This window comes from Ailuropoda melanoleuca, chromosome 5, assembly GCF_002007445.2.
Source record: "Ailuropoda melanoleuca isolate Jingjing chromosome 5, ASM200744v2, whole genome shotgun sequence".
Taxonomy (NCBI): Eukaryota; Metazoa; Chordata; class Mammalia; order Carnivora; family Ursidae; genus Ailuropoda; species Ailuropoda melanoleuca.
This window is the reverse complement of record NC_048222.1, coordinates 80,080,813-80,105,547: the sequence shown is the minus strand read 5'-3', so window position 1 is coordinate 80,105,547 and position 24,735 is coordinate 80,080,813. Positions and strand designations below refer to the sequence as shown.

The 24,735-nt window shown below is 34.5% G+C and overlaps 1 protein-coding gene across 9 annotated transcripts in view; it reads right to left on the bottom strand.

Moving 5' to 3' along the window:
• The window catches only part of HMBOX1 (homeobox containing 1), a 185,280-nt gene that overhangs the window by 111,526 nt on the left and 49,019 nt on the right, over positions 1-24,735 (bottom strand). For all 9 annotated transcript variants that reach the window (XM_019799297.2, XM_034661353.1, XM_034661354.1 and 6 more), the window contains exon 2: positions 3,025-3,104. In XM_019799297.2, the coding sequence (XP_019654856.1) occupies positions 3,025-3,047 (23 nt within the window). In that variant the 5' untranslated portion in view covers positions 3,048-3,104. The remainder of the gene's footprint in view (positions 1-3,024; positions 3,105-24,735) is intronic.

Below are 24,735 nucleotides of genomic sequence, written 5' to 3'. Positions count from 1 at the left end.
TATTAGAACTATCAAAACTAATGATTCCACAGTATCTGGAACAAGTTAATATTTTATGACATTTCAGATTCACTATGGGAAATACTTTTATTCCAAAAGACATAAAAGGAGATAACAGAACATATGTATTACTTTTTCTGCCTAGAGTGCCTCACTGTTTCCAACCACAGGTTCTTGGGACTCCCACTTGTAATACCCTACCTCCTGGCCAACAGGGTGGGCTCACAAGGAAGCGAAGCCTTGCTCTCCTCAAAATATTTAGGTTAGATCAGCAGGAAAATGGATAGTCACTATAACCGTACTCAGTTGCAGGAAGGTATTAATCTGATACATTCCTCACCGTGTGAAAGAAGCGACTTTGTAGAATAAAGCAGACATAGTAGGAAATGCAGAGCAAAGGAGAAAGCTCTACAGTGTTCCTACTCTTTGTTCTAGTACTTCCTGAGTCCCTGCTACATCTCTGTCCTTCTTGCTATAGGTTATGTAAGAGCATAAATTTCCCCTTATGCTATATCTTGTTTAAATTGGATGTTTGTGCCTTGCACCAAGAGAGGTCCCTAGTCAAAGATATACCTAATGTAAAAAGATCTACAGTTGCTAAAATGGAACGTATGATCACTACAGACTAGAATAATAATGGCATAATGACCAGGGTCAAATCATACATATGATGCTGAATGTACTATATTTCACTGAGAATATGCTGAGATTAGAAATTGTCTTGAATATCAAGAATAGTAATCTCCATATGCATGAACATAAACAAAGGTACAGCCTGTCATTTCCATACTTTGTTTCTCATGATTTACCTAGTTTAAGCATGTAATCCTGAAATTATGGCAGTAAATGACCTACAAAGGTCATCTAAGTCCATGATACCCGCAAATCTTTTATAACAGAAAAATTAATTTTCTTATGTAGCACAAGAACTGTTCTCAGGATAAGGAACGTTTTTCACTAAATTACTAATCTGAATGCAGACTCAGGCCAGCAATAATTGAAAATGATAGGAGAAGAATTTTGACACTGTAGTAACACAGACAATGTTTAAAGCATAAAAGAACAATTAAATTCAGGACTTATTGCTTGGTTCATAAACTGATATTCCAAAAGATCATACTATCGAACCATAATAGTAAACCTATTTTATAATAAATTTTATCCCTACTTAGACTTGCACCTAAACCCTTCTTAGATTGGCATTTGGTCCAGAACGCTTTCTTAAACTACATTTTACAAACATATAAAGCAAAGACAGTTAAAGCACTTACAAATGATTAATGACATACTACTTTACTTGTGAAGCATTAATAGTTACTAAGATCTTATTAAAATAAAAGCATTTCGGATTTTCTTCAGCTTGATTCTGTTTGCTTTTTATCTAATATGACTAGGCAAAATATGACCTACTCATAAGTTAGTTTTGTTCCACATACTTGGTATTTACTGCATGATGATTTAACGCATTCTAGAGTTAATCATAACATTCATCAACTAAAGATGTACTCAGGCCCTTCTTACTATTTATGGCACATTAACCTCTTTCACAATTATTATTACCATCAAAGGAGTGGGAGTCTTAAAGTATAAAAATGTAAGAAGTGAGAATAAGTAAGAAATGAAGATTTAAGGGGGACTGAGCTTGACAGTATGATGATTCTGTAATTCAAACCAATAGGGGAACTAAAACAAAAGAATAGAGGCTATGACTACAAATGACAGTATAAAAATGTTCTTTTCATAATAAAAAGACTTTGAGAAAAATGAGATTATATTCCAATGTGCCAATCACACTTTGTAATAGTTATTTTTAAATTATCACTGATTAAGATTGAAATTTTCTTATTGCAGCCACCTTATACATGTTCGGGGGAAAAAAATCCAAGTAAAAATATGCAAGTTTATAGAGGGAAATGTAAATTAGGTATGGAATCAAAGAACTGGATATCATGTAGAGAAAAATCATTCACTCAACTAACATTTACTGAATATGCCCTGTGTGTCAGACCATGTACTTGGCAGAAAGGAGGCCAAAACTCCTGACCTCATGATGCTTACATTCTAATGGCTATTAAAAACAGCCATTAGCAAGTATATCATTTTAAAAAAAAGGAAACTAAGGCCCAAAGCAATGCAGTGCCTTGCCATTTCCCAAGGAGAGCTATTTAGCAGAAACTCAGGCTACAGTTCATATCAACTGGGCCTATTCCAGAGACTTTTTGATATATGATAGAGTCAATGAGAGAGGAAAAAAACTTTAATGAAAAACCCAAATAATAAAGAAAATCTATGTTAATGTCCACTAACTGGATTACAGAACTGTCAAACAAAACGGAAGGAATTTAATCGAAACATAGCCTGCACCAAATTTTAAAAAATACTTATGCTAACAGCACTCTGCATTAGACTCTAAAGATGCACTTAATGAGCTAATAGATACTTTATCTTCTCTAATATCTGAAATTCCCGGAATACTTTTATTCAGAGGCCTATTTAATATGAACTAGTGGTTACAGTTCATATCCTAGCACAAAAAACTCTCAACATAATACCACCATCTCAATTCGTTTTTTTTGCCTGCCTCCAAAGAAATGCTACCAATGACATTAGCTAATAGGCTTAACTACATTATTATCTCCAGGAGGTAAAGGAAAATGGTCAAGGTGCTTAGGAGTTTGCACACAAAGGCAGGGTTAAGGTAACATGCTTCCAATATTCTGCTTGTCACAAGGAATCTAACAGTAGCTAGCCATTTATTTTGTAAGTTTCTAGCCTATTGAGCAGTTTGAAATAATTAGTAGTTTTATGTTAAAAATGAATGTCAGACTTCAAAGTTGAAAATAAATGGTAAAAGAGAAAGTTGATAGATTTGAAAATTCATTCCTTTCCACTATGATTATGAAAAAATTCTTTCAACTCTACGAATTCCTGCTGTCATTTTTGGATCCATAATGATAAATGATTTCTTCACTTTATTAAAAACAATTGGGAAGATAAAAATTAAGAAAATGACCAGATACTTACACCACTGGAAAGGAACTAAGCATACTTTACATGAGGTGAATCAATATCCTTCGTAGAGATGATCACCGTTATTAACCATTCTGTAGAATAAAGACAGAAAAATTCAGAAATACTTGTTAATCAAATGTTGAATAAAAATTTTAACTATATAACTTAAAGATATTAACAGTCAACATCAGGTAACCATGTTTTGAAAATTATTTTGTACTTTTAAGATGAAACTTTGGTTTGAAACAAAATTTTAAAAATAAAAAAACATTATTGACAGCTTTCACAATTATTTACTTGGAAAAAGAAATGAAAATCATACTCCTGAAATTTAATGTTATCAGATACCACCCATGGAAACAGATATAAATGTGCGAAGGAAAGTATATATTACTGTGACATTTGAGAAGACTGTTTGACGATAATATCAGTACATTTACGCAGCACCCTATAAGCAAAAAACCCACCACAGCATGACTACAGCTAAGGTCTTAACTGTGGGGTAAATTCTGGGGTCTAGTTCCAAGTATATAAGTACTTATTTTACTGCTAGCCAAATCTTGAGTGACTTAATGTCTCTAAGTCTCAATGTCTGCATCTTTTAAAAACAGGGATGATCAATAACTACCTCCAAGAGCTATAAGAAGTTAAAACATTTTTTTTAAATGGCGATGAAAGCACTTCACAAGCTATCAAGTAGCAGGGGCTATTATTACCAACTTAAAAAGGAGATTAGTATCCATGTTACGTTAGATTACTGAACACAGTGTAAGTTAATAATAGAACGAGTCTAGTACTTCTACCTTCTGATTAGCATTCTACTGGCTTTATTCACCATTTAGACTCTGTGACCCCTTTCAATTCAGACATAAATTTTAACAAAAAATGAAACCTACTATTCACGGCTTAGGAGCTAAAGATCATGTATTACTGACTGAACTTATTAGCAGTTTGAAACCACAATCTATAGAAGCAACAATTTCCATTAACTCAAAGTTAAGATTATAAATTACACGAAATTTAAAAATGTTGATGTCAAAACTCTCACATTAAAATACACATTCCGCACTGAATTACATTAAGCAAGACCAAAGTGTCTAACAGTGACTAATGATATATGCGAAATGTACAGGGTAAAGTTAGAAACCTTTCACATTTGCATATCCTAAATTGTAGCTTTAATGAAGTTCCTGTTGTAGTTAATTTTCTTGCTGGCTTTAGAAATACCTGTCCTAAAAAAAAAGCAGACATAAAGTACAAAGAAAACCTACTGAAAATGTTGCCGATTGCAAAAATATCAAAACTAAGCCACAAAACTGATTACTGGTCAATATACATTTTTCATTCTTGCTCAAATTCAGTTAAAATATATTAAATATCTACTTGCCCTGACATAGCACAAAGTCATAATAAGGGTAAGATATGGTCCCAGTAGTGTAGGAGCATATTAAACTTTAGAAGGTCAAATAAAAATTACACACACACACACCCCTCTATAATAAAATGCATAATGTGATAAGACTAAAAATATAAGCTTTATGAGAGTAACAATTTAGAGATTAATTTAGGCTACAGAGAACTGGGAAGACTTCTTAGAGTGAGATCTCAGCTGTTATCTGAAGATCAGAATAAGACTTCCACCAAACCAAGGTGTGAAGGCAGGTGAGAATCAGTGGAAGAAAGATTCCAGGGAGAAAGAACCGAGATGATGAGGTATATTTAGGGATTAAGCAGACCTGTGTGGCTAGTCTTTTACATATACGCATGAGAAATACATAGGCTAGAAAGGGAAGACTTCCACAATCTGTGGAAGGCTGGTAAATGTCTCACAGCAATCCTGATCTTTATTCCGCAAATATGAGGAGCACAGTACAACTAAATTAGACAATAGGAAGTAAATTACCAAAGACCCTCATTTCACAGGTGAGGAAACTGAGATTAAGTCACTGATACAGACTTGTGTAACTGCAAATCACTGAGTTTATGTTATCTATATTATGGATATAAATGGACTTAAATATTCAATAGAACTAAAATATTCTAAGGACAGAAGACCAAGCAAGTAAGGTGGTGCTGAGTTCTCGACTCTCAGGCTCAATGTCACAAAGCCCTCCCTGCACAAGAGACAGATTTTTTTTTTAATCGACAGATTTTTTTTTTAAAAGTTTTTAAAAACAAGTTTAATAATTAAATAAAAATTAAAATCACAGCCTTTAGAAAGGCCATTATCAGGGGCACCTGCATGGCTCAATTAAGGGTCTCTTGGTTTCAGCTTGAGTCATGATCACAGGGTCCTGAGAATTAGCCCCGCATCAGACTCTCTCTTCCTCTTCCTCTGCCTCCCCACCCCCACGCATGTGTGCTCTCTTTCTCTAATAAATAAATAAAACTTTAAAAAAAAGGGGGTCCATTATCAAAAACAACCAGAAAATAACAAGTATTGGCGAAGATATGGAGAAAATGAAACCTTCCTGTGTTGCTGCTGAGAATGTAAAATAGTGCAGCCATTATGGAAAACAGTACAGAGGTTTCTAAAAAAATTTAAAATAGAAATACCTTATGATCCAGTAATTCCACTACTGAGTATTTATCAAAGAAAATGAAAACACTAAATCAAAAATATATATGCACCCTATATTTACTGCAACATTATTTACAATAGCCAAAATATGGAAGCAACTTAAGTGTCCACTGATAGATGAACGGATAAAGATGTGCCATATATATAAATGCAATATTACTCAGCTATAAAAAAAAAAAAATGGAATCTGAGACAGCAAGGATGGACCCAGAGGGTCAGATATAAGTCAGACTGAGAAAGACAAATACTATATGATTTCACTCATATATGGAATCTAAAAAATAAAACAAATGGATAAACAAAGAAACAAAAAGCAGAATCAGACCTCTAAATACAGAAAATACACTGATGGTTGCCTAAAGGGAAGGGATGAGCAAAATGTGTAAAGGAAAAAGTAGGAGATACAGGCTTCCTGTTGTGGAATGAATAAGTCATGGGAATAAAAGGTACAGCATGCAGGATATAGTAAATGATATTGGAAAAGCATTGTGTGGTGACAGATGGTAGCTACACTTGTGATAAGCACAGCATAACATTTAGAGATGTTGAATCACCATGTTGTACACCTGAAACTAATGTAATATTGTGTATCAACTATACTCAAAAAAACTTAAAAAAATAAAAGAAATCTGAACTTAAAAAAAAAAAAAGAGGTTTTAGGGATAAAAGTTCATGGGTGCTGTGGATCACAACAACCACCCAGCTCTAAAAAGCAAGTAACCTATTAAAGAATCAGCTCCTCATTCGACTCTTCATCTTTTGTACTTTTAAAAGAGAGAGGTGCCAGAGTAGTTCAGTTGGGTAAGTTGATTTCAGCTCAGGTTGTAATCTCAGGGTCATGAAATTGAGCCCCACCTCTCAGGCACCATGCTCAGTGGGGAGTCTGCTGGAGATTCTCTCCCTCACCCACTACCACTCTCCCCCCACCATGTGCACGCTCTTTCTCTCTCTCTAAAATAAATAAATCTTTTAAAAAATAATTTAAAAAATGGAGTTAAAGAACATTCACAGATGACAGAGATGAAAGAATCTTGTGCCAATAAAGCTTACATTTTGATACATGAAAAAAACTGCAAATATGCACAAATTCAGAGAGTATTTTCTCAGGCACCCCAATTAAGAAAAATAAATGAGAAAAGGTTCTAACTAAGAAAAAATAAACCAGAAAAAGAGATGTGGTAACAGGGAAGATGAAGAAAAAGAGTAATATTGTAATCAATGAAACTTTCAGTTTATATCATATAATACAGATTTAAATAATAACCAAATATCTAGGAATGTATAACTTATATGATAAAGACTCTTGAAACAAAAAGCCAATATAATAAAAACATTTTAATAAATTTCTAAACTATTCAAAGTAAAAGAGTTGTAGACAGGTGAGATGAAGGTAGGCAGAAGTAAAAATACTTCTAAGATCTCATGAGGAAGAAGCGGATAAGGGGAAAAAGGAAGAGAGACAGAAAATAAAAGTATTCTAAAAGTCTCATCTCTTCAAGGTCAAGAAGCCACCAGGGAAAACAATGAGCATCTTTTGGGGGAAAAGAGTATTTTGTTTTCAGGTAACCACAAAGATACATTTATCAGTCAAGGTATAATTTTATGGTCAAAAGTACTTAGCAGGATAAAGAAAAATATTATACAATTATAAAATACACAGTTTATGACTAAATGTAAGAATTAAAAAATTGTATATACCAAACAATATAGCAGGTAATAAGGTAAAACTTATTAGAACTTCAATAAATTTATTTTTTAAAATACAAATATACTATTTCCAGTATACCTTTTAGGATGGACAAATAGATCTTGAAAGAAGAAAAAAGCAAATTTAATTATCTTATGAATAAACATGATTTTTAAAAGATATCTTATAACCCTCTAACAAAAAACAGATATTTTTTCCTATGTTCATTATCATGACTGATCATAAACATGGTCATAATGAAAGTTTTAACTAATTTCAGAGATATACACCTCAAAAATTCAAAAAAAATTACAGCAATTTCTTTCCTTAAAAACTATGAGATGACACTAGATAATCTTTGGATCAAACAGGAAATCAAAAAGGAAATTATGCTTTATGTGGTAAGCTGTGACTAAAAAATAGAATAAAAATAATTAAAACCCATGTGATTCAGCAAAATTTATATTCACAAGTAAATTTATGGCTTTAACAATCTCAGTTTTTTTAAAAGGCAAGAGAGAAAAACACTGTAAAAAAGAAATGAGAAAAGAAACAAAATATATCGAAATAAACTAGGAAGAAACTAAGAGATAATTTAAAATCAACATAAAGAAGTTATAGAGAACATAAATAAATCTAAAAGGTACCTCTTTGTATGATGACGAAATAATCACTCAGTTTAATGAGCGGGTAAAACAAGGGGGTGTGGAAAAAGAGAGTGAAAACTCACAAGATTCAGAATAAAACAGAAGTAAAACCATAAGCATAGGAGATAATTAAGAAAACAAGACAAAACTAAAAGAAAAAACAAAAAAAAAAAACCAACACAAATGCAATTTCATGGCAATTCATTTGAAAACCTAAAAGAGAAGATGATTTCCCAGTAAAATAGAAAATACCAAAATTAACCCAAGAGAAATGAATTCTTGAGTAGAACCAAACACCATAAATTAAAGGTAATTAAAAACCTACTATAGAAAAAGATATCAAGACCAGCTGGGTTCTCTTCAGATTCTTAATCTTTAAAAAAACATAATTCTAATAATATTAAACCAGAGAAAAATACAAAAAAATATTCCAAGTCGTTTTATGAGGTCAAAACAACTCAATACCAAATCTAATAAAGGTACTAGCACATAAAATACACCCATAAACCGATTTCACTTAAAAAAGTTAAGTAAAATTCTGAGTTTAAAAAAAAAAAATCAATGTAGACAATAGAGTTCAGCCACATGTCAAAAATAATATACTACTATAATTATTGCAGAAATATGAGTGGTTCCTTTTTAATCAACATAATCCAACACATCAACAAAATACGGAGAAAAAAAATCTTATCATTGTATCAGTATATGCTGAAAAGGCAACTGATAAAATTCAGCAACGATTTTTAATAAAAGCTCTATGGGGAAAAACAGAAAATAAATAAGCATTTTTGAAAAAACAATAGTAGCAACTACCATATGTAGCAAAACACTATAACCGTTCCAAATAAAATTAAGGTTGCATGAACTCAATAAATAGGTACACACAGTGTACATATGTGTGTGTTTATCTATATATCTATATTAAGAACTTGTTCTGTATGGAAATTTGATGATCTGTGGAAGAGAACCAATGACAGTGGTTACTTGGAGTACAGCGTGGAAACTGAAAAGATTAGGGAAAGGGTGGGAAGGAGACTGTTCACAGGAAACTTTTTTATTATTTTAACCATCTGAATGTTTTACTCATTCAGTAAATCAAATTAATAAAATTAGGGATTAGAACACGAAGCCCAGCGGAACCTGGGTGGTTCAGTCGGTTAAGTGTCTGCCTTCCTCTCAGGTCATGATCCCAGAGTTCTGTGATCAAGCCCCACATCGGGCTCCCTACTCAGTGGAGAGCCTGCTTCTCCCTCTGTCCCTCACTCTGCTCAGCTCTCTCTCTCTCAAATAAATAAATAAAATCTTTAAAAAAAAAAAAAGGAAGCCTACTAACTCCTTTAAAATTCAACATTGACTTGAAGATTATAGCAACTAATTAAGACATAAAAATGAATTAACTAGCATAAATATCAGAATGAAAGAGAAAAATATCTTTTTGCTAATGACCTGATGGAATACCTAGAAAATGCAGGCAATTCTAGTAAAAGAAAACTGAAATTAATAAAAATAAATTATCAAGAAGAGGTATGATACAATACCGTTAAAATTAATTTAAAAAAATTTCCCTAGTTTAAAGAGAAACACCTGGTGATGGGTGGTAAGGAGGGCATGTATTGCATGGTACACTGGGTGTTATACGCAACTAATGGAGCATTGAACTTTACATGGGAATCCGGGGATGTACTGTATGATGACTAACATAATATAATAAAAAATGATTTAAAAATAAAAAAATAAAAAAATAAAAATAAAGAGAAACACCTACAAAAATAATGGGAAAAATATTTCATTCACAGTACTTTGTCCCAGTCTTTATAAATGACTGTACTGAGAAATGACCCCAAAAGATTTATTCTTTAATTTAAAAATAGATTCTTAAAGTTATAAAGCAGACAGTCCAAGAACCACCCAAAAAAAGGAGAAAACCAAAAGTGGACTTCACTGACTGTTTCAGAATACCTTCAAAAGACACTAATCAAATCAATATGGCATTGGCTTAAGAATAGACACAGATGAGAGGAATAGAATAAAAGAACTTAAATACAGAATCTAGCACATACGAAAAAAATGTACAAGTCAGAAGTTAGATTCTATTTCTGCAGGAAAAGATAAATTATTTTTTTAAATGACCACCACAAAACCGGTTATCATCTCAAAAAAAAAGATCTTTATCTTACATTATTTATTAAAAAAATAAACTCCAGGTAGCATAAAGGACAAATGAAAAAAGTAAATCACAGCAATACATTCTACAACATAATTTATAAGATGACAGGTATTCTAAACAATCTTAACAAAGAGCAGAAACTTAAAAAGATAGACATAAAAGTTTTAAGTTTCATAGACATAAAAGGTGAAAAAAGCATAAACAAACTAAGCAATTAAACCGGAAAAAATATTTGACATGTAGAGAGAGAGCAGACCCAAGTTGTCAAGTTTATAAAAAATACTCAAACTTACTAAAAGTGAGATAACAATTATGTGATTTAACAATGAGATATCACTTAAGCAAAAATTAAAAGGCTGATAATATCTCCTCAAAGGGTACTATTCTATTTCATTACCTAAATGAATTATGACATCCTTTTGGAAGGAATCTGGCACCATGTATAAAATTTAAAGTACTTATACCTTTAACCTAGTAGTCCAATTCCTGGGAATCTATCATTTAGTAAACACACGTAATATGTACAAAGATGTTTACTGTCACTTATTTTGCACTTATTTCCTTGTCTCTATAAACAGAGTTGTTTCAATCAATACAGGAATGGCTGAATACATTACAATTTACTCTGATCGATTAACACAATGCAATCATTAAAAAGAATAAATTAGTTTTATTAAGTACTTTGGTGGTAGATTTGCACATTGCACTTTTTGAGTAAAAAACAGCAAAATGCAATCAAATGAGTAAAATATGGTCAGGTTTTTAAAAAAAAACAACAAACTACAACCAAAAAATCCCTTTTGTATGTGTATGTCTTATGTCAGTGGTACAGCTATATGCATACATACACATATATATAAGTACACGAGCACAGAGAGAAAAACAGGTAGTCATCAGATAATGGAGCTGGGGTTAAGGATGGATATGTGTATTTGCAATATGGTCAGGAAGGATAAATGCATCTATACAATAGACACACATACACACACATTTATGCAATAAAATTGTAAAAATTCCTATTACCAGAAATGGACTCAATTATCAAATGACTAATTTAGGGTTGTCAAAATCCTATACAAACTCGGCTGAACAATGAAGAAGCCTACTGTCAGCATTGTTGACTCTTGAAGAAAAATATAATCCAGAAAATCCATTAGGAATAAGAACCTGTAGGTGCTATACAATCCACAGGTAATAAGAAGGCTTTTTTTAAACCCTACTTTTTCTTTTTAACATAAAAAGTAGTAAAGGGAAAAGGTGAACTTCTTTGTCTTTTTTTTTTTAAAGAAAAGATGAATTTCAAAAGACTACTATAGTCTGCCTCCCACCCCAAACTCCTTTTTCTCTTCCACCCAAACACCATTCAGTTTCTTCATACATCTTTGTACAAGGGTGAATACAAATAACTTTATGATAAATTCCCGGCAGAGAAACCGTTATGACAAAGAGTATGTACATTTTAAGTTATGACAGGTATTGTTAAATTGCCTCCCAAAGAGGAAATAATTTATACTCCCACCTTCAGGAAATGCTTAATTGTGAATCCAGTATATCAGTGGTGATTTACAATTGAATTTATGCTGTGATGTTCAGCATGTATTGGTTTCATTCAATAGCAGTAAACACAGGAAGCACAGAATATTTAAATCAAGAAGAAAGAAATATACAAGGAGTATAGGGCTTTAGGAAGAAAGTGAAGCATAAGAGAGGGTGAAGAGTTAGCTTAGCTATAGCACAGGCAGTAGCCAAGGCATCAAAAGGGGAGGGGACAGTGGACATTGCAAACATCAATTAGTGACCCCTTATGTCCAGATTTGGATACCAAAAAAGAATTCTCACTAGTTTAAAACAACCATTACAGAGCTCCTTTTACTTCTCGTTAAGCACCCCACACAGAACGCAGCCACTTAAACTGTCTGTTTAAAATAAAGTAAAAATGTGTTAAAATACAGAGGTACACAGCTTCATGATCCTGTAAAGTTAGATGCTACTGGTATTTTCAAATTACAGATCGTGATTACAAAAGTGAACCCTCTTCCTGACTAGATACACATTAAGACATACACACACACACACACAAATATATAAACAAACACAAGGGGTGCCTAGGTGGTGCAGTCAGTTAAGCATCCAACTCTTAGTTTCAGCTCAGGTAGTGATCTCAGGGTCACGGAATTGAGCCCCGTGTCAGGCTCCATGCTCAGCACCGAGTCCGCTTGAGATTTTCTTTCCCCCTTCCTCTGCCCCTCCCACTCATGCTCTCTCTCTCTCTCTAAAATAAATAAATAAATCTGTAAAAAAAGAGATCAATAAACATAATACACGAAGGTAAAAAAGGTCTTTAAAAACTCCACTAGAAAAAATAAAGTGAACATCCCTTCCCCTTAGTTTTCAATCCTTTTGTCCAAAGGTAAATACTGTTAAGTTTCCTGTGAATCCGTATAAAGATAAAAATTAAAAAATAAATATACACAGACCTGCATATAGCTACCATACAATTCCTTCCCTAATGGTGGTTTTAAAAAGCTTTTTATTATGAAAATTTGCAAATATGTACAAGGGCAGTTAGAATAGGGTAATAAACGCTTAAGTGCCTATCCCAGCTTGAATAATTAAGAAGGGGGAGGAGTTGTTAATTATTTTCAAGCAAATTCCAGACATCTTAATCATTTTAACATGTAATTCTTAGCAAGCCTGAATATCTGGTTTCCAAATTCAGAGTAGATTAGATATAGAAATTTAGAAAGTGGTTGGAAGTGTATAAAAAGCTTTACCACAGAAAAAATGATAGCTCCCTGAAAGAACAAAATAAAATACATGAAAACAACTATTTAATTACACACACATACATATAACACTAACACCAAAAAGTTCCAAGTTTAGGGGTCTTTGTTTTGTTTAAACACAAAAGGCAGGAAAGTATGTGATATACTTGTCTTTAAATATGAAATGGTTAAAAGTTTACATTTTAGGAAGTTATTCAGAAAGTGTTTCATTTATGTTAAACATTTTCCCCTGGACAATCCTAGATAAATGAGGGCTTACCACATTTAGCTGTGATTTGAGAGGCACATGCAGAGGTCTACAGTGAAGAATGCTTACTGATGTGAGGAAAACAGAACCACAGATATTACTGTGGTTTTTAAATTTTTAAAACTCATCTAGATAAGAATATTAATTTCTCAAATAATGCCTCCAGGTAGTCTAAAACTGTAAATAACTACTACTGCTACTATTTAATGTATACTTCCCTGGGCCAGACACTAACTGGATAAGTGCTTTACACATACAAACTCATTTAATCTCACAATCCCCTGAGGTAGCGAATTAAGACAAGACACTACTTGCCCAACATCAGTCAGCTAATGGACTTTCCTTTTCTTATTAGAACTGTAACTATATAAGTACTTACATCAGGCTTCACCTTTCTGCAAATATAAGTTTAGGGATACAGTTTTTTATCATTTTTCTGGGGCAATGTTTAATTGTGATAGGTACTATGCAACAAGTTGAGCAACAGATACACCACTAAAAAACCCTAATATTTATACCAAGTTTTACTCATTATGATTCATGATTAAAGGACATTGCAGGGGCACCTGGGTGGTGCAGTCGTTAAGCGGCTGCCTTCGGCTCAGGGCGTGATCCCGGCGTTATGGGATCGAGCCCCACGTCAGGCTCCTCTGCTGTGAGCCTGCTTCTTCCTCTCCCTCTCCCCCTGCTTGTGTTCCCTCTCTCGCTGGCTGTCTCTATCTCTGTCGAATAAATAATAAAATCTTTTAAAAAAAAATACTTCTGCAAAGAGCCTAATCAGAGTAGAATACAGGGAACTATTATTTTCTTGTCCTAGACCTAAAATTATATTACTTTCTCCCACTACCAAGTCAATTTTGTGTGTACTAAATTTGCAGGCAAGTGTTTTGCACATTCATTCAGGAGGCAGTGATTAAACTTCAATGATGTTAACTTAACCAGGCCTCTTTTTATTCCAGACTTCCCTTCCCTAAACTCAGCTTTTTTTAAAAAGCAAAAGAGTTTCACTTTTGCTTTCTTTTTCTTCTAAGAAAATATTAACCTTCAGCATATTATATATTTATATTGTCTATTATCTGTGTCATTATTATCCATTATCTGCACCTGCTCCTAAAGTAGTATCTGGAACATAAGAGGCACTACAATATTTGTTGAACTAATTCATGGATAGAAGAGGATGGAACATTCCTATTTTTTATGGCTTCTAGAAAGGAGTCTCTAGGCTACTGTACTTCATTGTTGGATGATCTTGAAGCTTTATCAATAAACACAATTAATCAGAGGAGCCATATGACTGCTACATACCCTCTAGAATTTACTATGGTGTCTAATAAAGAAGTTATAGGTTTTGTTTACTTTTAAGATATGTGGTGATTTTTGACATTATCTTCAAAATATGCCATACTTTTTTCCATTCTAAAATAATGATATAACCTGAAAATAAAAATATACATTTCTCTATTATTAATAGAAGGTCACTGAACTATGCTGTGAAATGTTTAGAAATACTTATTCTTAGGTCAGAGGCTGAGCCAACATCTCTGCCTTTATATGTGGCCTCGAATGTTCTTGACTCCAACCATGACCACCTTTATACCTGTGTTGGTTTAGACACCACTTTCTTGTGGCTTTTATACCTGAAAGAGTTGTAGTTTCAGATTTTATTTATTTATTTAAGTTCAAAATACATAAAGCGGCTACTGTTCATATCATACTATTTTGCATTCCCTATTATGGAAGTCTCAGCGTGCTTGACTCTCACGGGGTTGTTACAGTTAAGTTACACCATGACCCTACTTCATTGTTATTGCATTGCAGTACAAATATATTGTAGCAGACAGAATGTCCTCTCCACATCAGTTTAAAACAGTTGTTCCCAAACTGTGCTGTACATCAGAATTAAATGCACAGAATCCCTAGCCAACTGTGGACCTACGGAATCCAAATAATTGGATGTAGGGATCCATGAACACTTTTTTTTTTTAAAGATTTTATTTATTTATTTATTTGGGGGGGAAGAAATGTGCAAGTGAGGGGAGGGGCAGAGGAAGAGAGAAAGAGAATCTCAAGCAGACTCCATGTTAAGCATGGAGCCTGAGGCAGGGATCAAGCCCACAACCTTGAGATCATGACTTGAGCCAAAACCAAGAGTCAGAGGCTTAACAGACTGAGCCACCTAGGAGTCCCTCCATGAACACTTTTAAACAGCTCCTGAGGTAATGCTACCTGGAAACTACTGGTTTAGAGAATAAGAAAGAACTCTAATATGGCAATGTCATATCTGGTGTATAAAATATAATGTCTAGGCATGAAGACAATTTTGAGAATGTTACCCAGAATGTTTTCTCTTATTTCCCACACCAATCAATACTCTCAGCTGAATACTTAGTTTTTCATAATTGAAGGTAACTTTGATAGAATTCTACTTCACCACAACAGAATTTAATTTGAAGGTAGAGTCTATCATCATTATAAATAATTTTTAAAGTCTGTGTTACTATCATTCAAAAATAGAACTATCCCCCAGACTAACATACACAAAAAAATTCCTATTGACATACATCTAGAATATTTTGACGTTAAAGTATAACAATTTACTCACAGAACCAGTCTACATGGCTCAAGCATTCATATGGCTTTGAAGCCTCTATGTTCTTTTGCAGAGTATATAATATACTGATAAACAACTTCTAGAACAAAAACTTGTGATTCTGCATTTCTGAAAGATCCAATATTTTCCTCCTGTTTTGCATTTCCCCTATCCCAGCAGTTTCCCAATGTTTAATAAATGAAATAATTATACAACTGGAGTAAGAGATTTCTTAAGCTATACTAAGGTAAATCATAAAATCTTAGATTAAGATAGTATAGATATTAACAGTGTTTTCCAATCACCTCTGTTTACAGATGAAAAAAAAATCTGAAAATAGGAGCCAGAAACCCTGACTCCCAGGTTAGTGCTCACATTAGTTTACCAATAAATAAAAGCAAAAATTCCAGTTAGCCATCCAGAAACACAGGGTCTCTATAAATGCATGTCATCTGAAGGTTTTGTCGAGTTCAGAATTGTTATAAATATGCAAACAGAAGCTGTCCATACTTGGTCCTGGGCAAGTATTTCTTGGAGAGGGAGTAATACAATTTAACATATTTTGAGAAACAACATCATAACAAAAACTATGAGATAATTGTTTGGTATCCACTTTCCCTACAGGCACTTCTTTTCATGCCTCAATCCTGCAGTACCTTGTATTCACTCATTTATGTTTTCAACAAATATTTACTGAGCATCTATTACACGTGAGAAATTACACTGGGAAATACAGTAATGAACAAAACAAAATCCCTGTTCACATAAAGCTTACATTCTTGTGGTGAAAGACAAGAAAATTAAAAAAAAAAAAAAAAAGAAAAAAGGTCAAACAGTATTTAGATCATGGTAGGTATAACAGAAAAGAATAAAGCTGAGAAAGCATTTTGGGATTGTGGGTGGTGGGGTTACGACTTTAAATAGGGTGCTCAGAGAAAGCCTCAGTGATAAAGCTAATTCAGAGTAAAGACCTGAATGACATTAGGAAGCATAAAGGGGAGAAAGCATTCAAGATGAAGACCTTGAGGCAGAAACTGTGTATCATGTTTAAAGAATACCACTGAGGACAGTGTGGCTAGAGTTGCATGAACAATAGAACATGAAATCAGAGAAGTGGGAGCTACTGGGAAGGCCAGATCAAAGAGGAACCTATGGTTGAAAATTTCTATTAAAAATACTACGTATTATCTTGGCTAGAGAGAAATTAAATTAATAGCTTAATAGGGATAACCTAATTTAATAGGAAACTTATCATGAACTGGTAATGATAGAATTTCCGATAATATCAACAACAGGTTAATAGAAATGTTATTTCTGGGCATTCCCAGCATCTATTAAATTGACTTCAAAGAGCATCATCAACTACTCATATGACTAGCTTTGAAGCATCCTCTTGTCCATTTACTAGGAGGTGAGTGCTAAACGGAGGATACAAAGTTAGAGGATGAGGGAATTCAAATGCTCTCCCTTGCAAGAGAAGCGGAGAAGTGTTTTACCTTCCACATCTCAGGAGGATACGCTAATACATAATTCAAAATAAGGAGGTGGCCAATCAGATAATGTTTTACAACTGAAGTTGAAATCAAACAAATTCCAGGGAGCCAACTTAAGCTTTATCCCCAAACTTACAACACTGTAAGCATCCCAAGGACAGCTGCACTTTCTTTTATTCCCTGCATTCCTCACAGTCTACTACAGTTATTTTAGAGCCTTTTTTTTTTTAGGTTGTTTCTTTTTTTTTTTTTTTAAGATTTTATTTATTTATTCATTCGACAGAGATAGAGACAGCCAGTAAGAGAGGGAACACAGCAGGGGAGTGGGAGAGGAAGAAGCAGGCTCACAGCGGAAGAGCCTGATGTGGGGCTCGATCCCATAACGCCAGGATCACGCCCCGAGCCGAAGGCAGATGCTTAACCGCTGTGACACCCAGGCGCCCCGAGCCTCACATTTTGTACTACCCGACTGAACAGACATAAAAAGCATCTCAAGTCATGAGAAAAGGCCCTCCACCTGAGTTAGGGAGCCCACAGCTTTCTCATCCTTGTCTTTAAAATCCTAGGGGTGCAGGTACCATCATATTTTCTCTTTCTTTTGTTCCTCATGACCTGGCCATTCCCAGTAAGATCACGAATTCTACTCCAGAATCATAATGGCTTATCTCAATTTTATTTGCTACAATATAATCTCCATATATTTCAGATCCCTTATTCTGAGTTATTTTCCTCAGATATCTACCGACAAACTCATGAGTTCTTAAACTATAATGAGAATTATAAAGTGTAATGCACCATACAAATATACAGTATTAATATTTTAAATTATTTACTGTATGCTACCAAATACTACTAGCTCTCAAAAAGTACTCACTGTACTATGGATTTATATCTAATTACAAGTGGCAAGACTTGTTAAATCTTTGGAATAATTTCCAGACTCAAATCAGTTTTAAATTCTTTCATATCATGTCTAACCAGCAAAAAGAAAAAAAAAGTGCTAAATCTGTACCCCATGATCTTTACTTTTATATGAGTTAATGTATAAATAAAAGATTTAAAAATACCTATCAAGTACATTCATATTAAAGACAATCTCTACAAAGGGCAAAGAATGATTCAGTCTTAAAATTCTGATTTCTATTTTATGCCATATCCCCAAATACTAAGTGTTAATAACTTCAACATATATTTGATAGGCTGTCATTTTAAATTGGAATTACAGCTTGAAAAATCCACTCTTTATACAGTGAACTAAAACAAAACACAAGTATATGCTAAACCAATGGTTTAATTACCCGCCTTAGCAGGTTCTTTTATCTGTGACCTTCTCTATCTTACTCGAAATTTTCTCTTCTGCTATATTAATGCCATGGTTTCCAACTGTCCTCCCTACCTCCATTCTTTTCCTTGTGACGCATCATTAACAAAATAATCTTTCTAAAATTCAAAACTGGGAGTATAACAGCATAATACAAGGAATAAGAGACTTGGAGCAAGAGGGTTTCGTGTTTGAAATCTCAGCTTCTACCACTTGTTAGCAATTTAATCTTATACAAATGTCTTAATCTCGCAAAGCGCTAGTTTCTTCCTCTGTGAATTGTGAACAGTGGTATCTACCTGAAGGGGTCACTATGAGGACTAAAATACCATAAAAAGGGCTCCTAAAGTAGGCACCCAGAAATGTTAGCTCCCTTGCTCCTTTGTAGATATGAACCATCAATCTTTCAAAAAGGTTACTGTAACCTAAGGGAAAACTAATTTAAGGAGACTATCAGAAAAACAGTGTAATGGCTTATATTGAGAATACTGGCTTTCCAGTAGGGGAGTTTATTTGGAAAACTAAACTATGAGAAAATAGTTTCATGAGTATGCAGAAATCGAGAGCGAGACAGCTCTCAGCCAAGAACTGCTTGGACAAGGCTTGCTTTCCCCCAGTAACTGCAAGGACTCATTGTCCCAAGTTTTCCACCCCCCCACCAAATTCAATTTTTTATAGTGCCTCTAACTAGCTTTTAAATTATTCTAATTATGAATAAATGACTTTGACCATTTGAGAAAAAGCATCAATGGCAGTATTTTCCAACCATCTGAAAGGAATTACTTTTTATCTCCTCAAAGCTGTGTAATCACCTTTGATGGACTGGGATAGGGGCAATGAAGGTCTCTGACAAGAGGGAGGAAAGAGGTAATATAGACAATTGTATAATCCTCTCTAGTAGGAAATTCTGAAACATGGGATAAAAAAACATGAAGTAGGTAAGAGTTTTTGATCCAATAGGAATCATACATAGTCCAATGTTTGGAGACTTTGCCTCAAAGTATTAACTCCTCTTCCAATACCTGATAGAACAAAACAAACTCAAAGGATGCCATGAATGACTACAGACAGAAAAACCTTTCTGGCTAAGTTTTATTTAATACTTATTAACATATATGATCATATCCTCCCAACCCCTTCAAATAATGACCAAAATCTAGAAAGAATTCTGGTAGAGATCATGGAGAGAACATAACAGCAGTAATTTCCGATCCTGCCTGCTAAAGTTCTAACAGTCTACACCTCTAAAATAGAAAATGCCAGGATGCCTGGGTGGCTCCGTTGTTTAAGTGTCTGCCTTTGGCTGGGGTCATGATCCCAGGGTCCGGGGACTGAATCCTACATCGGGCTCCTTGCTCAGCAGGGAGCCTGCTTTTCCCTCTGCCTGCTGCTCCCCCTGCTTGTGCTTTTTAAAAAATAATAAAATAAAATAAGATAAAACACAAAACGCCTGTTGGAGTCATAGGATATGGTGGCTAAATGAATAGAAATGAGATATTAGAATCTCATGACTCTGTACACTGTCATCAAGGGTGAAGGAAATTCCAAGTAAAGATTTAAGAAGACAGACAATGATGATATACAGAACTAAATATTAAACAATCAATGGAACAACTAGAGGCAGTATCTAGTTGATAGCAGACGATGAAGAACCAGAATAAGTAGGAGTCAGAGCTAGAGAAATAGACCAAAAACCCACCTCTGTATGTACAACAGCAGAGGGCATAAACTGGAGGCTTAGCAAGTTGGATCAATCCCATGGGTATATCTTGTTTGGTCTACAGGGAATTTTAAAGTTAGGACACTGAATATAAATATTAAGGCTTCTGTTCTTAAAGAAAAAAATTACAGCATCTGTCACCACTGAGTCACCACTGAGTTTGTAATACCCCGTGTGCCAAAAATTGGCTGGAGTTGAATGGCACTGCCTCCCTTTAGGTAAGGCAAGCATCCTCCAGTTCACCACAGTTCCTACCATCTCTAGACACTAAGTATCAGCTGTCATTTATCACTGAGCTTACACTGAGGTTTGTTCCAGGATAGAGAAATAATTCTTTATACTTTTATCTCTATGAAAAGTATGAAAGCAAAAACTAAATCTATTTTTTCCCTTATACCTGGTCCATTTATTTATGTTTCTTGGGCACTGCCTGAGCAATCACCAAAAAAAATGAGGTGGTGAGACTGCTCATTTATTAAAAGAAGGAGTCTAGAATATAAGCTAGAAATCAAAACAAACTCCTAAAAATTTATAACAGAAAATGTAGCAGGTTCCAAATTATATAACCTTCAACCTAGCAATTCCAGGTCTGGGGATTTACCCCACGGATATACTCATACATAGGCAAAATAACTCATGTTAAAAGTTATTCTCTGTGGCATTATTTGTAATAGGGAAAGATTAAAAGCAACCTAAATGTCCACCATTAGGAGACAAGATAAATAAGTTATGATATAACCATACAATGCAGACATAATAAAATAAGGAAATTCCTAACGTACTAATACAAAACAGTCTCCCAATTGAAAAGAACAATTCGAGCAAAGCATATATGTCGTTTGCAAAGGAGAAGGGAGAGAGCGGGGAAGAATATATATGTTAACTATATAGAGTTGTTTATACACGAATAAAGCACTTCTAGAAGGATACAGAAGAAACTGGTAACACTGATTCTCCCATGGTGGGAAACTTTATACCTGCGGGATGGAGGTGCTAGACTTTTCACTGGACATATTTTTTATCTTTTGAATTTTGTAGCAAAGTTACTTATTCAAAAACCAGCTTTTAAAGATGTAACAGGTTAACTGAGCTAATTCCAAGAAAGATAAAGAATTCAGCAACTATCATGGATGATACAAATTTCAGCAGGAATCTAAAGGCAGATGAGAGGGTGAGCAAGAGGAGGGTGAGATGAAATAAGAACAATGGAAGAAATGGCATGGTGTCTTTTTCCATCTAGCTCTCTGAACTGGTTTTGAGCCCAGAAATAAAAGGATAGATGGAAAAGATAAGAAACTTTTCAAGAGAGGCTGAAACTGTGAGCACCAATTCTGCTGTTTTGGGATTTGGGTACAAAGTGTGGCACAGGGATGGGAGGTAGGGGAATTCTCTAATTCAGCCCTGCGCCTCCTGGGCACTCTGAAGACTGGCAGCTCTGAAAGCACTAAAGACAATTCCTAGCTACTGTTCCTCACGAAGACCCAGCAGCAGTGGCAGTGAAAAGGTATCGTACTGGGGTGGCTTGAGGAGGATGGACTTCCCAAGCAGGCTGTTAAGAAAAGAATATTCAGGGGCGCCTGGGTGTCACAGCAGTTAGGCGTCTGCCTTCAGCTCAGGGCGTGATCCCGGTGTTATGGGATCAAGCCCCATGTCAGGCTCCTCCGCTGGGAGCCTGCTTCTTCCTCTCCCACTCCCCCTGCTTGTGTTCCCTCTCTTGCTGGCTGTCTCTATCTCTGTCGAATAAATAAATAAAATCTTAAAAAAAAAAAAAGAAAAGAGAAAAGAAAAGAATATTCACTTCATGTTCCTAAACACGTTACATTCCACTCACAGACTCCCAGAAATACCTAAGGGAATTCTGAAAAGGGCTGGAGGGTTTGTGTGAGCAGAGGGGAACTAAAAATTATTTTCATGTCTATATAGGTGATGAAGCCTAAAAATAATTATGCTACAAAAATATAAAAGTATTATGTACAGGATGAAAGAACAGAAAACAATACCCTGGCAAGAGAACCAAAAGGAAAGTCTTACTGGATTTTTTTTTTTTTTTTTTAAACCTGGGCTATTTCTCACTGAACAGGAAGTAGAAGAGAAAAAACATTGAGGATGGCTGGAAAGAGGTTACTCAAGGCTCTGCTGGGAACCAACACACTTAGTTATGCAGTACCTACTTTCCAAAGTGAAATCTTTCAACTGCTTTAAAATGTTTCTTTTCTAAGCCATTGAAAGCAATGAGATCATGTTCTTGATTAAGTGCCAGGTTTTTTTTTCCCCTGCAACCCAAATTGTTGAAGTTAAAAAGGAGAAAAATTAGAGGAATGAAAAAGGGTGATGGTAGGAAGAACTGGGAACAGAAAACAGAGGGGGGGCAACATAAATATATTTTAATAAGGCTAGTAGAAGAAAATTATGTAATGACCAAACAGAGTTTGTTTTAAAAGTTGAGGGTACCTTGCTCTGTTCCAAAAATACAACAAAGTATCCATTCAATTTGTTTAACTGTTTTCCTATTTCATCTTATTCTGTGAAAGTAACATATATAATCCATTTATGCCCCATAGCAGGTAGTATTAAGTAATTACAAACACATAGATAAGCCATTTTGAAAGATGAGGTCTGTATTAATACCACAGGGCTTGCTGGACCATAAAAAGGAATTTGAAGGCTAGTCTTAGGCAATTTTGACTCATACATTTTTCACAAGTGGAAATAAATGATATTCACTACCTTAAACAATGGATAGTGAGTGCTATAATTTGTAAAATAAGCAAGAAATCAAATGTACAAAAGGTAGAGATTAAACTCCACCTTGAAATGCAATTCCTATGGCTTAAAGAATAAATAACAGTAACGTGGCCCACATATTACACTCTGTGACAATGTTTTCCACTTATATCACTATTTCATGTAATTATATTTAAATAGCATTTTAGACTTTTCAAACTACTTTCATATTTCTCATTTGATGTTCACAGCGCCCTGTGAACATCTGCCCTGTAGGCAGAACAGGTTTCATTAAGTTCTAGATACCAAAACAGAAAGGTTAAGAGAGAACTGACAAGTCAGTTGTAAGCCAGGGACAGAATGTAAGGGTCCAGAACTTCTGGTTCAATGTTTGTCAAAATGATGTTTGTGGACCATTATTCATCTGTGCACACAATTTACCTAGTTAAGATGTGTTTCAGGAACTATAGGCAATAGGCATATAAAGAGGCAATAGCAGTATAACAAAGAACAAGAACATACATAATATCTACTCTCATGGAGCTTCCAGTTGAGTGACAGTCATTGTTTAAATAATTTTACAAATAAATGACAAAACTTCACTTGTGATGATTGAGTACTTGGTGCTCTGAGAATATATAATGTGGGGGAGTTGACCTAGGAAAGGATTCACTAAGAATCTGTAATAGGCTAGGATTCTCTTAGGAATTAATGATAAAGCTCAGATCTGAAGGATAGGTACTGCACAGATGAAGAAAGAAAGAAAACACTGATTCTAGAGTACGGCAACAGCAGGTTTTGCAAAAGACCTACTGTCGGAGGGGTTGTGTAAAACACAAGAGACCATGTGAAACACAAGTACATCGTGTTTGAAGTAGAAGGCCTGCCCAACTTACAAGAAGGAGATCAAGATCCCCATGGGACCTTAGACATGTTTAAGGTTTGAGTCACTACTTCCCTAGTCTAATTTTAGTTTTACAATATCTAGATGTTTCACTCAAGAGCGGTGGGTAGATTGAAAAAAATGAAAATATAAGGCAACTGTGTCCATTAAAAGGTTGCCAAATTATCTGAATTCTAAGAGGTGAAATCGCTTTTAATTTAGGGCATAAGGAGAGAATTTATGGAGGTGGTGACATCTGACCTAGGTTTTTAGAGGTGGAGTGAATTTCCATAGAGGATTGAGAAGCTAACACAAAGAAATGCAGAAACTGAAAAGATGCCCCTCACTGCCTCATAGGAGTGTGAATGTTTTATTTTAATGTAGCCTTTTCTAAGTGGTACTTTAGACATATCATCCCCATAATATCTTAAAGTTGCAGAAGTCTCGTGCAGCTTATAAAGCTTTGTTTAATTTTATACCCACAACAGATTCCATTAGGTTCAAGGACAAACATTAATTCTTTCAAATTTGCAGATAAAGAAAGCCAGCTAAATGAGGTTGACTTGTGCAAGGTCACATTTCAACACTGCTCTTTCCTTTTAACATTATAGATACCTGATCATTAGGATGTGGAACAGATATCAATATTTGTTATCTGAAATACAGAGGCCTGAGATACTAAGACACATATGAACTCTACTATGATAATTGGACTCAAAAGCCAGATGTTCTTAATTAAATGAAAATAATAGTGGGCTTGTGGTCTTCTTAGACAGCAAGAGAGAAAGAGAAAATAACAGAGAGAGATTCAAATGAGGCATCCCTTATAAGCCCTAATAACTAAGGTATAAAAAAAAGCAACTGTGGGTAAGGGGCT